At 31.9% G+C, this 14526-nt stretch overlaps 1 protein-coding gene across 3 annotated transcripts in view; it reads left to right on the top strand.

Annotated features, from left to right (window-relative positions):
* Positions 1-14526, top strand: part of LOC124538724 (rho GTPase-activating protein 7) — a 273161-nt gene that overhangs the window by 242791 nt on the left and 15844 nt on the right. For all 3 annotated transcript variants that reach the window (XM_047115885.1, XM_047115886.1, XM_047115887.1), the window contains 2 exons: positions 2469-2617; positions 14396-14509. In XM_047115885.1, coding sequence (XP_046971841.1) covers positions 2469-2617; positions 14396-14509 — 263 coding nt within the window. The remainder of the gene's footprint in view (positions 1-2468; positions 2618-14395; positions 14510-14526) is intronic.

Genomic DNA, 14526 nt, shown 5'->3' on the forward strand with positions numbered 1-14526 from the left:
ACATAAACAGCAATTCTTAATAGTGAGAAAGCTAAGTTCCAAAGGACATTGGTTCAATCTCGTTGGTGATGGGCGTTGGTGATTGGCGATTTAAGGCCAATATTATAGACAGTGGTGTCCATCATCGAATGCCAAAATAAACGCCTGTCAACGTAGTATAATTTAAAACATATGGTTATTTGCTAAAGTAATTGAAAATTTTATTGCAAGCGTAACGAACTTATTTTAATGCAGGATTTTATTTTTCTTTGTTATTTTAAAGTGTAAATGGAACTATTTTCTAAGTTAAACAGAGTAGAATGTCTGTAACGAAAATAGCGTCAACGTATACGACGACCAGAGAAGGCTTTCAGGAGTAAATGTCAAGAAATCTTTTCTAACTGCGTGGTACACAAGAAACGAATTAAAACAATACGTTTACATCTGTCCCACCGTTTAATGCACTATAGTTATTTCCCTGTTTGCAAATAAGAAACTATTATATTATAAGTTTGATAATTTGTGTTAAAACTTTGAAATTATCTATAGTGATTTATAAAAGTGAAAGTAACTATGTCTGTCTGTCTTTTGCTCTTTCATGACCAAACCGCTGAACCACTTACTTACTTACTTGGTGGTAGGGATTTGTGCAAGCCCGCCTGGGTAGGTACCACCCACTCATCAGATATTCTACCGCTAAAAAACAGTACGTAGTATTGTTGTGTTCCGGTTTGAAGGGTGAGTGAGTCAGTGTAACCACAGGCACAAGGGACATAGCAACTTAGTTCCCAAGGTTGGTGGCGCATTGACGATGTAAGGAATAGTTAATATTTCTTACAGCGTCATTGTCTATGGGTGATGGTGACCTCTTACCATCAGGTGGCCCATATGCACGTCCGCCAACCTAATCCATAAAATAAAAATAAAAAAACCAAATTTGACGAAATTTGATGTGAAGCATACTTGAACTCCGAGAAAGAACATAGGCTACTTTTTTGTCTAACTCATAACAATCGACATCATAAAACGCGAGCGAAGCCGGGGGCGACTACTTATATTACTAGTACTATAATTTGTGTTAAAAAATATGTAATTATATTAATATAAAAAATTAATTTACATAGTTAATAATATCTTATAAAAAAAAAGTAAAGTAACAGCCTATAAATTTCCCACTACCGGGCTAATGGGCTCCTCTCCCATTACGGAGAGGGCTTGGAACATATTCCACGACGCTGTTCCAAGTGAGTTGGTGGAATGAACATATGGCAGAATTTCAATGAAATTAGTCACATGCAGGTTTCCTACGTTACGATGTTTTCCTTCACCGCTGAGCACGAGGAGAATTATAAACACAAATTAAGCACCTATATATAGTGGTGCTTGTCTGGGTTTGAACCATCATCATCAGCAATCATCAGTTCAGATGCACGCGCTCTAACCACTGGACCATCACATCCCTACGATATGTAATTACATTACATAGAATTAATTAAACATGTAGCTATATTAATATAAAAATTTAATATACACAGTTAATAATATCTTATAAGAAAGCAAATTCCCTTTTAGTTTTATTCTAGTTATGAGAAATTTTATTAAAAAACATACTATAGAATTTACATACAAACCCACGTCACAAGCGTAGATGCTAGATAAATATGACGTTTCAACAACAAACGCAGCCTTTGAACAAACCTGTTTCACGAATAAACATCTGTATCTGAATATTCTATGGAGATATACCAAAACAAGCAATGATAAATGAAACATCGCTTCGATACGTAGTAGGTGATATTGTTTAGAAAGGTCTGGAGGGTCTGCTTATGACGTGGATTGACGGCTTCTAGACTGTACGTGAATAACGTGTGGTCACTTTGCTGAAATACACACTGGTACGTCGAATTTTATACTCGTACATAGTGAAAGTTGGACAAAGAATTTAAGCCAAAATCAGTTCAACTTCAAACAACATATGACGCATTAAAAATAGCTTGAATATATTTTTGGTCGTTTAGCGCAGTCGATTCAGCTCCAGACCTTCACTTCAAAAGGAGAGCAGATCTTAATTGTGTATTGGATCATTTACAGACTATTGTGATAAAATTTAAAATTGGAATCGAATAAATAATAATTTGGCAAATAGATTTGGTTAAATGACATAACAAATTATAGACGTTAAACTAAAAACGTAAAAATAAAAAAATAGGTAAAGAATGATGATTTTGAAATTTGCCAATACAACATCTAAGTTATGTCGTACTTCACATTTGTATAGGCAATAATTTTTCAGAAAATTCTATAGTTTTCACTGATCTTGTTTTTATTTCTATATTTCGTCTTCAGTGTTACAGATATAAATACGTGACTCACAAAACTTGGTCTTTTACAATCCGATTACTAGGTATTTTATTCGTCTGCCTAATCGAACAGATAAAAAATAAATAGAGATTGGAATGATTTTTTAATATAGTATTCTTTTATTTCAGACCTACAGTTCCCAATCGACGTATCAGGAGTACAAAACGACCATCCGTTCCTGGACGCAGACTCACTCCAATCTCTCTTCAGACGACTGACAGCCCTGAACAGATGCGCCAATATGAAACTCGAACATCATCACCATCAGAAGAGATCGGTAAGTACAACTACACTACACATATTAGATACATGTAATACATTTTCCGTTCGTTTTTTGTGATCTACACTCGAGAATTCCCGCATACTGGAAGACTAAAAGTAATAAGATTATTTCTTCAAAAAATCTTAGCAGCTCAAATTATGGAAGTTGATCCGTACATTGGACAGGACGAAAAGGGCTTTAAGCGCTATTTTCTTTTCTTGGGACTTTTTTCGCCCATTCCGCGAATATTTATAATACGCTAAAATACTTACAAAATAAAAATGCAAGTACCTAATGACTGCGAAGACTTCTTTAGATTATCAAGTACATATTCTTAAATATTTGAAGCATAACTTCATGAAATTATGTTACTCTACTAATATTACGTAATACTACTAAAGTAGGTTTTAATCTCAGTAATCCAATAATAAAAATGTTCTACTAATAAAAAGCTAAACCATTCCTAAGTTCTACAAGGTTTGAATTATGTTTCATTATTTTCTTTATTAATTAATTGCAATCGTGCGATTTAGGATAGGTAGCTAGTTTTCTCGTATTGTAATATGATGGTTTCAAACAATTATTGATTCGAATATGATAAAAAAATAAACAAAGCAAGTCGACTAAGTAGTCTACATATGCATAAGATTTTATTAACTCAATTATCTAACAATTATTCGTTAATCTAACTTCCAAGTAAAGAATTGATTATAAAATTGTTATAACGAAGACAAATAATTCTTACTGATAAATCGAGTTAATTTAATTGGAAAAGTTCGCTGTTTGCATTTCTATTATACAATCAACAATTATCAGTTTTCAAGAAAACTTTGATCGAGACTTACCATACTTCTTTAGTAGTTTAGAATCGCCCATATTTGGTAAGTAATATTGCTTGGTGGTAAATTGAGCACGCTCATCTAGGTAGGTAACACCCATTCATCATATATTTTACCGCCAAACATTGGTGGTGCATTGGTAATATGTAAAACTATAAGAAAATCTTAAATGTTATTAATATTACGATACTAATCCCTATGGGCAATGGAGATCATTAACCATTAATTTGCCCATTTCCCAGTCCACCTACCATATATGACATATATTAAAAGGAATATTATTTTAAAATTCTCTGAAAAGATTGACTTGCAAACTTAAAATAAATATAAAACCTTTTTTGATTTACGAAATATTTCCCGCGTCTTTTGAGACAAGTATTTAAAAATATAACCTTCCTGAGAGAATTACATTTAAATACAAACAAACGCTGTAGCTATTTTATCTTCTCTGGTTTCATTTTGTTAATGATATTTTAAATTAGCTTTATCTATAAAGTCCATGTAAAGAAATCACGGATTAACTCTAATCTAAAGTGAAACCGTAGGAATATATGAAACGAAAACGATATAACTTTCCGTTTCGATTCTGACCATAGAGCAAAATATAATAGAAATGGCAACGGAAATTATATCTAAACCTATGTATATTATTTAATTAATAAAACAATGATGTATGAAATTGTATATCTTTTGATACAATATTATTAAACACGTGCCTCAACCATTAGAAGTAGCTAGATTATAAAGCCTTAGTTACAAAGTCCTAGGTTCAGGTTCCAAGTTTTTGTACCAAAAAAACTACACAAGCAGTCTACAGCCTGGAAGCTTACAGTAAAATTTTATCTAACTGTATCTGTAGGGTCGGTTAAAAGGATATCATTAATATAAAATATCACAGATTGTTGTTATGTTATTTTTATATTAAAGCATGGACTTAAGAATAGCTTACTTTCAAATTAAAAGAAACATTTCAAATATCATCAAAGTCAATATTTTAGTAATTACTGAATATTCACAATTAATCATATGATTTTATGATAGCTGTGCCATTTCCAGCATCCCCAATCATCTATGTCTTTGATTACCATAATGTGTATTCAGTTTTATTTACTTGAAGTTTTTATGAGCATGGTCAAGCTATAAATGGGTCTGTCAAACGCGAAGTGGACAACTTTCTTCTTATTTTATGAATATTACTCTTCTATATTTATTTACGAGCTGTTCGCTTTGATAATTGTAAATAAGCTATTAACTAAATCATTTTCATTAATATAACTCATATTAAAAAAACAAAAGACTGTAAGGATTTAGGCGTATTTTGAATTAAACATACATCAATTTATGATTAATAATTTCGCAAACACAAATACTAATGGACGTTAGAGATCATTTTAAAATTTAGGACAGATTTTGTACATTTTGTAGAAATCTTCTCCTTAGGAGAGGAGGCCTTAGCCCAGCAGTGGGAAATTTACAGGCTGTTGTTGTTATTGCTTGTAGATTTAGCATGTGACAATCATTATTCTTATATATTATACCTCGGAGATTAACTAACCACAGGAGATACTTTAGCCCTAAAAATAAACACAGACCATTTCTCGTAATTGTTCAGAATGAAACACTTAGAGTTTGAGAACTACCACTATAACCTACCAGCACCATTAACTACTACCATTCAGAGTTAGAGATGGTTCTCGATGTATTGGGATATTAACACTATCAACTTACAAACTCTTTAAAAACTCGATAATATATTGTCAGTAAAACCAAATAGCGTGTTATTGAATCGATCCGGAATATGAATCCAAAGTATTAATTATGGTATGGAAGAGGTCTAGCTAACTACCAAGATTTTAACTGACTTTTTAATTTGCTTTTTGAATTTGTTATCTGAGAACTAAAGATGAAGCGATTTTAAAATTATTATGTTTTAGTCTTTTCGAGACTTACCGTTTAATTTTATTTTTTTTTGGAATAAGTTGGCGGACGAGCATATGGGCCACCTGATGGTAAGTGGTCCTTCACCCATAGACAATGACGCTGTAAGAAATATTAACTATTCCTTACATCATCAATGCGCCACCAACTTTGGTAACTAAGATGCTATGTCCCTTGTGCCTGTAGTAACACTGGCTCACTCACCCTTCAAACCGGAACACGACAATACTGCTTACTGTTTTAACGGTAGAATATCTGAAGAATGGGTGGTACTTACCCAGGCGGGCACACAAAGCCCTACCACCAAGTAAAAATTTTTCGCCACAAGTGAAAAATGCGGAATGTAATTTTTATAGGCCTGAATTATAATTTATTTTCTTAGAGTATTCACTAAACTTGCTTTTTTAAGAGATGTTTACGTATTATATATAGTAAAACTCACTATGACTGAAATATATTTTCTTTTATATATAATGCTGTAGTAGATTTTTTGCCGATTTCATTTAATTAAAGATCGTGCGCGTTTTTATTTTTTACAACAAAAATATTATTATTATTTATATAAATTGCAGAGCGCTGTGAGTTTTATTTAAGACTGAATGTATTTTACATTAAGTTAAGTAGGTTGTAAAACTCCGTGGGGACCATATAATCTCATAGAATTACCGCATTGAAACTTTCATCCTTTATTTAACGGAATGGGACATTAATATGTAGTTTAAAAATGGAACATCTATAATGTCTTAGTAAAATAGCTATTAATATGTAACTTAAACACAGAGACGAAAATAGTTCAACAGTTATAACACTATAATTTTAACTGAAGATTGAAAAAAATATGATTAAACTAATACCCAATTAGATTGTTCGAGACCAAAAATGTATATGACCATATTCATTTGGTTAAAAAAGGTCCTTAAAGGTGGATTGAATGAATTTGAATATTGAAGAGGCAGAGGTACTTTTTTTAAAGAATATTTTATTTATTTCACTCAAATCAATCTTGTCATAGTCCTCGTTATTACAATTTGATGATCTTTTTCTATCTTCAAATAAGATGTTACTTACTGACTCACTCACCCTTCAATCACATACTTTGTGCTAGACGTCTGATTGGGTACCTCCCATATTATTTATATGAGTATTATTGGGTTAAGTTTTCAAGAGTATCAATATAACTACAATCACCCAAGTTTGGTGGCGCATTGGGGGTGTAAATAATAGTGGTGACCACTTCTTATTAGGTGATGCATTTGTGGTAACTATGCTATAAAAAAATATATAATATAAAAACAAAAGGAAATTCATTAAAGCTTGTTCGGATAAACTCTCAGTATTTTATCCGCCTCGACTTTAAAAACATATTATATTAAAAACCTACATTAAAGTATTTCTGATATAAAATACTGTAATGTACTTATAAAAGCTTTGTTAAGTAATATTTAACGTTAAATAGGAAATTTAATAGCAGTTTCACTTAAACTCCTACTCGTTAACTCAATGTAAAATAATAAAATTATGCTCGCAGTCGCCAAACTAGCGAGAAATTACCTATTTGGTCGGTCGTTAAAATTATAAAGTGCAATCTATGTTCTAATGGAATTCACCACTAAATATTTAACCCGTCATACTGTATTATTTCATTTATACAAGAGATTTTAACAAATATGTACTGACTCGTTTTTGTAGTAGTTAGGGAGGGAATAGTGAAATTTTCGGCAGTACCCGAGCGTGGCAGTTTAAGATATGAGACCTTACCTGTATACCTATCTACCTACCTAGATACCTTAGACTTAATAGAACAACCTTGTAAAGTATTTACCTCTATATGTAGTGACGCGCGCCTAGGATAGACGATCGGATTAGTGAAAAAAACGATAGTCTGATACTCGAGTGCGCCAGATTAAGATATTGGGATTTGATTTTAGTGTTTAAATATTAAATTTAGATAAAAGCTACCTCGCCTCCCTAACATATACAGTTTATAGAAATTTTGCAAAGATTGCTGATGATATTACGTAAACATATATGGTCATTTTTGTCTTTTTATAGGAATACGTTTGGAAGTGTAAGACGCTGCTTTAATTGGGGTTGGTGAAAAAGTATAGCCTAATTGGATACAGGTTTCCTAGATATGTTGTCGATAATAAAATGAATTATAAATAAAAAATATACACGTAAAATTTCTGTGGATTTGAACGCGGAGCCATTGGCTGAGATTCAATTGTTTTAACTTGACCCATCTTTGATAAAAATATTAAACGTTTTTTCACCTATGGATCCATTATAAAGTTGCAATGCTAGTCAATTATTATATAACGATTTAAATATGTATATCTATATATAAGACACTCTGACCTGCCGCTTTGTCCGTTTTACCTCTTTAGAAGGAGTTTTCCATCCGTTCTTCCGAAAAAGTTAATACGAAAAAGAAGCCAAATTTAAGCACATAGGTGATACAGTTCCTGAGAATTCGTGAATAATCTGTTAATATATAACATTACAAAATTATAATAAAACGATTCCCAAACGTATTATCTTACCGTAATTTTATAATTTCCTGAATTTATTATCCGTTTTGATGTCTAAGAGAGATAAGATGGATGCACATGATAAAATTATTGACGGTCAATAGCCTGGCAATTTGAATATTTTTTTTTTAAATTGCAGCTTGCACGCGTGCGTCAAAACTTAACACGAAACATGCATGTAGATGAAGCGTTATAATATTATTTTTAATTAATATTCATTTATTTAATTTTAAATTTGGAAGCATACACTAAATTAAAGTTGATTTTAAAAAAATATATATTTATCCAATTTCATATATATCAATAGTTATAATTGTAACAATTTAGAATAGATTCGAAATTTAAAATTAATGTTTTTTTTTAGAATTATTAAAAAATATCCGATTATTGTTACCAGTGCATAAATATTTTTAAAAAGTTAAGGAAAAATGTGCACGTACAAAGCACGAATTACCCTCGAGCTAAGACGATAAATCTAAAGAGATTGTTAAAATTACATAATTTATAAGTTATTTATCTCACGCGTAAAAATACTGTTTTTGTTTTTTCATTAGATATTTTGCAAATAATTTTAATTAAACATTAAAGCTAGTTGACGAACTTAAATGGCGGATTGCTTTTAAATAAAAAAATAATAATCAATTGATACTTGTCTCAAAAACATCGTTGAGTTACTATTACTAATATTTTACTCGTTAACCTATATTGTATATGCTTTAAGAAAATTGAATATAAAATAGTATTTATGCTGAATTTAGTATCTGACGGTTACATTTACATAATTTGATATATATAAGATTATTTATTGTGATATTTTATATAGCTCTTAAAATTAACTAAGGGTTATTTTCTGAGAACATCTAAAGTACTCAAGATATATATTTTTATATTACTATCTTTAAACATAGCCGAAGGCTTAAATGTCATTTTATGTGAGTTTAGGTTTATAAATTATAATATACAAATTATCGAAAGCATTCTATTTTCAAATTTTAGGTAATAAATTAATTGATCAAAACATAAGGCACCAACACAATTAATAATCAATAAATAACCTCCCCAATTCTTAAGTAAAGAAAAGAGCTTAGAACCTAGTTTATTGCCCAAGTTATGAATCAATGGAATGATTTATACTGAGTCTTGTCTGAATCTACGTAAAACAATAGCTTAACAAATCCTAAGTTAATATTAATGTTCGATCTCCTTAACTACTCGTTTCTATTTCTACCCAATTATTGAAAAGGTCACGCTCAATTATTTAAGGCGTGAAATAATACCTAAAGGGCACAGGCTGAAATCCAGATCTAACCTTTTGCAATGATTCAATTATAATTGTATCCAGGTTATGCTGCCTTGGTATCTGATAGCATTCTAAAAATTATTGGGTTTACTAATATAAATTGAACCAACTAAAATTTAAAATCGTGTCACCTGACTGACTATCAACGCATAGACAAAAGTAGCTTAGAAAGGAAATATTTGGATAATAACTATATTAAGTGAAGCTACCACAGGTTTGAATGTATATTCTGTTGAGAAGAACTGGCAAGAAATTAAGTCTTTGTCAACATTTAAAAATACAAAGTCATGTTAGTTAAATATAATATAAATATATGTGTGTCATAATATATCTTGCCTAGAAGTCAACAAGTATTAACTCCATGCTTTTTTATCGTCTGTTTTTTTATGGTATAGGTTGGCGGAAGAGCATATAGGCCACCTGATGTTATGTGGTCACCATCACCCATAGACAATGACGCTGTAAGAAATATTAACTATTCCTTACGTCGTCAATGCCACCAACCTTGGGAACTAAGATGCTATGTCCCTTGTGCCTGTAATGTTAATAACAATACTGAGTACTGTTGTTTGGCGGCAGAATATCTGATGAGTGGTTGGTATGGTACCTACCCAGACGGCCTTGCACGAAGCCCTACCACCAAGAAGTTTAGTCTTGTATAGAATAATATGTCTTTCTTTGCCAAAATTAAAAATATCTGCAGGATTTTATTAAAGAAAAATAAAAGTTGGTCACTTTTTTCACGAAGTTCTTATATCAACCCCTTTGTGCTGGCCAAAATAATATTTAAAAAAAAGAACATCAATATTTTATCAATGAAACCCATTACAAAAACGTTTCTGTTATGCAATAAGCCATTGAACTTTAAGAACAGGATAAAATTTTAAATAAAAATACTATTTTCGCAATTACTGCCGTCTTCGAAATATTTCAAGATCGCGCCGAGTCATTTGCTCTGTACAGTCGCAACGAAATACTTTTATAACCATTAAAAAATTACTCACGATGTTCTTATAGTCATGGTAATAGCTCACAATTCCACTCCGCTTCTATAATTATACATAAATGTTGTTTTTGTTAAGGCCTTATCTGAGATTTTAATATTATGTAAGCATTATTATAACAAGTATGATATAGTCTGTGGCTGCTTGAGCGTTGCTCAAACAGGTCTTCAAGCATTTTCTAAGTATCATAAAAAAAACATTTAGTAGATTTCAAATTAAGTCTGTATAAGCTTACTAGAATTTAGGAGTTGTAGCTATCGTATATAGGTTTAATGATATTGACATATGAAAATGACTTTATTTATGGTATTCACCCGTGTTTTAGGGTGTTGGTTGCCAGGCAAAAAAGTAGCCTATGTCCTTCATTTTGGTTCAAGGTTGTTTAATACCATTTTTCATCAAATTTCGTTCATTGATTTGGTAGTGACAGACAGACTGACTTAATTACAGAGTTACTTGCATTTATGATATTACTAGTATAGATTTTTAATGTGATCTAATTATTCTGGAACGGTCGATTGATTCTTTTTACAAATTCAATTTCGATTATAATTAATGACGTCATACTTTTTAAGTAATTGAAATGATAAAATTGACTAATTCGTTTTATTCATTGGTAAATTTCGATATTACATATTTCAGAACGTTTAACAATTGTCACATACAATGAGTAGGTTTTTAATAAGCTTTATACAAAATTCTTAATCAAAACACTTTCCGTAACAACTACACAAAGATCATTCACCGATGTATATCGTCGTGTCATGGTAACAAATTGTTATAGCGGTGTTCAGATAAGTTAATACATTTAATTTTGTCTCGTCGTATCGCCATACCTCAGTAATAAACTTTTAATATACCACTGTTAAGAGACAGTCAAATGACAATACGATGGAGAATATGTTAATAATAAATATTAATAATAACAGTCTCTAAATTTCTCATTGCTAGGCAAAAGCCTCATCTCCCTTTGAGGAGAAGATTAAGAGTATATTACACCACGCTACTCCAATGCGGGTTGGTGGTTTCACATGGAGAAGAATTTCGTTGAAATTAGATATATGCAGGATTCCTCACGATGTTTTCATTCACCGCCGAGCTCGTGATGAATTATAAACTCAAATTAAGGACATGAAAATTCAGTAGTGCTTTGAACCCGCATTCACGGTTATAATGTATGCGTTCTAGCCACTGGCCATCTCAGCTCATCTTTTTAGTTTATATTTATTTATTTATAGTAAGATAACGTATCCAATTGTATAGATTTGATTGGCAAACGTAATAGATATTCGATTAAAGTTTGAACGATTTACGATTGGAAAATTACGTAAACAATTTAGTGAAATTGATGAAATCAATCTTATCGACGTTATTTCGAAAGGGTTTCTCTTGACAGGTTTCGGTACGAAATAATAGACGAATCACGAGCGGCTTCGGTGTCCTTCTACTGTTAAATTGATTTGTCTGACTATCGTCAATGCTAAACAAACTAAAATAATTTGCAATAAAAATTAAAATAATCTAAACTAAAGTATACACAGACACACAGGCAGATTGTTCTTTTGATCACTATTAACAACAACAATAACAGTCTGTAAATTCCCACTGCTGGGCTAAAGGCCTCCTCTTCCTTAGAGGAGAAGGTTCGGAACATATTCGACCACGCTGTTCCAATGCGGGTTGGTGGAATACACATGTGGCAGAAATTCTATGAAATTTGTCACAGAATTTCTATGAAAATACACATGATTGTTTCCTCACGATGTTTTCCTTCACCGCCGAGTACGAGATGAATTATAAAGACAAATTAAGCACATGAATCAGCGGTGCTTGCCTGGGTTTGAGCCCGCAATCATCGGTTAAGATGCACGCGTTCTAACCACTGGGCCATCTCGACTTCTCACTATTAAATTAAGTCTAAATTCCCGATAGTTTTCGACTGTATTTTCTGGAAGTACGTCATTCGATCCGCTAAAGTGTCGTAAGTGTTAACGTCGACTGAATTTAATATAGCAGATGGGGATCGGAAACTCAGTGAGAATATAAATGAAGAAACGAAGAAACAGATGTAGTAGCAGTTCATGATTTCCCAAGAGTACTTTTGTAAAGATCTTTACGTTCCCTTAAGATAGCGAATTTAATTAACAAAGCTAGATATTTGCACCGGTTGTATAAATAAAATCTTAAAATTTGTAGAAACATTAAACAGATACGGTTGAAAAATTCCAAATTCTTTTTTCAAATTTTAAATTAATGTGTCACAGAATCTTTGTAGTCTATTTAAAAGTGAATAAAGAAACCCAGATTTCCTTTCAACTTTTCCTTACACCGCGAAGTACAAGACGACTTCTAAGCCTTAATTATGCTCATTAAGACTCAAAAGCTACTATTACTTTTCACATTATCTAATTCATTCATTCTCCTGTCCTTATCCTAATTCTACTTGAGGTCGGCGCAGCATCTCTTCTCCTTCCATACCTCTCTGTCGGACGTCATCTCACAACTAACATTATTTCTAACCATATCATCCTTCACACAATCCATCCAAGGGCCGGATTTAGGGAAGGGCAACCGGAGCAACTGCCCTGGGGCCTCCACATAAGTGGGGGCCACAAAAGTTTTCAGTGACTTAACAAATACCGAGATATAGTCAAATTATAATAATCTCACTACTTAATATTTTAAAAGTTACCGATACCAGTCAAGAAATACTTACTGATTCAAATCAATGAAAGCTTAAGCTAATCCATTAATCCATTATATAATTATTAGGATATCCACGCTCCCGTTGATAAAGGGCCTCCACTGCTTTGTGGCCCCAGGGCCTCCATACCTTTAAATCCGACTCTGAATCCATCCATCGTTTCTTTGATCTCTACCTCTATATCCATCCACATCCATGCTCAAGACCTTCCTTATAACATGGTCCCCATTCCTCCTTAAAATATGTCCATACCATGACAGCCGCTTTCCATCGTCTATACACCGTCTCGGCAAATTTGTCAATTTAAAGGATGTAAATAAAACAAGCACCAAGAGACAGATGAGACAATTTTATCTTAATAGCAAATAATATAAACTACAAAAGCAGATGAAGATTTTAGGATCTCGTCTAGACATTAGACAAAACTACAATAAAAGTTGACTTTAAAGTTCCACGTACATAATTGTTTAGTTTATTTACTGTACTAAAAACAAATACGATATCGCTTGTAAAAATAAACAAAGAAAATATTAGATAAATGGGCATAGTACCTGTCGTTCATTGTTTCTGTGCACAAACATAGATGCATCTCAAATTTTTCAGTCTGAAATCGTGCTCAAATCGTCATTTCACAAACTATATTAAGTGAAGGTTCGGAATATAGATTCCGCTTAGAAGAACCGGTAATAAACTCAGAAATTTACTATTTTTTATCATTTCAAATACAATGTTATGTTAGTTAAATACAGTCACCTATCCTGCCTGGAAGTCAACAATGTATGGATATATAGAAGAATATATTAATTTGGTATTTCATACTTATTTACTATAGTATGTTTGTACCTTTATTTAAGTTTATAAATGAAACAGTTCATATATATGATTCAATAAAATATATTTGTACGTGTAGTAGTCTTAGCATTACCTGCGAGTATAAAATTTTATAAAATTCACTACACGTCCCAGGTATCAAAGCCATTTTAACATGAAATAGCTTTTCTCCACACAATACATTTATATGACACTGGTATTTTATGCTTTCAGAAGAATAGGTAGCAGTTTTAAAACGATTGAATTATAAATTACGAAATTTAAAATCATTACACTTCTGAACAAAATGACTAAGATCATTGATACATACTCGTACATTACCCATAGCGGATGACGTTGAACATGCTATAACGCTAAATTCAAAATCTTAGAATTAAATGATTACAATCTATCGAGTCTACATCATTTGACTTCCTTATATCAATAAAATATTATATACAATATGCGCGAATGCACACATAGATACATTGAAACACACACAGACGCAAAAACGTTTAAACAAATTAAACTTTTCGATTACAGTAATCTTAACGTACTTAATGCTCGTGCACTTATTAAGCATGTTTTCGAACGCCGATTAGAAACAGTCAAACAAATGAAAATTTATGCGTCCCATTATGATTAAAATCTTAATTTCTTGTTCCAGAACGACTCTGATGATGAACAATGCGCGCTAAGTGATAAATGGCAATATGAGAGGAAATCAAGAAGATGGTCCAGGGTTGTGGAAATTACTCCACAAGCGCAGAGAAGGTTACAAGTTAGTATAACATTTCA

The sequence above is a fragment of the Vanessa cardui genome, chromosome 21, assembly GCF_905220365.1.
Source record: "Vanessa cardui chromosome 21, ilVanCard2.1, whole genome shotgun sequence".
Lineage (NCBI taxonomy): Eukaryota > Metazoa > Arthropoda > Insecta > Lepidoptera > Nymphalidae > Vanessa > Vanessa cardui.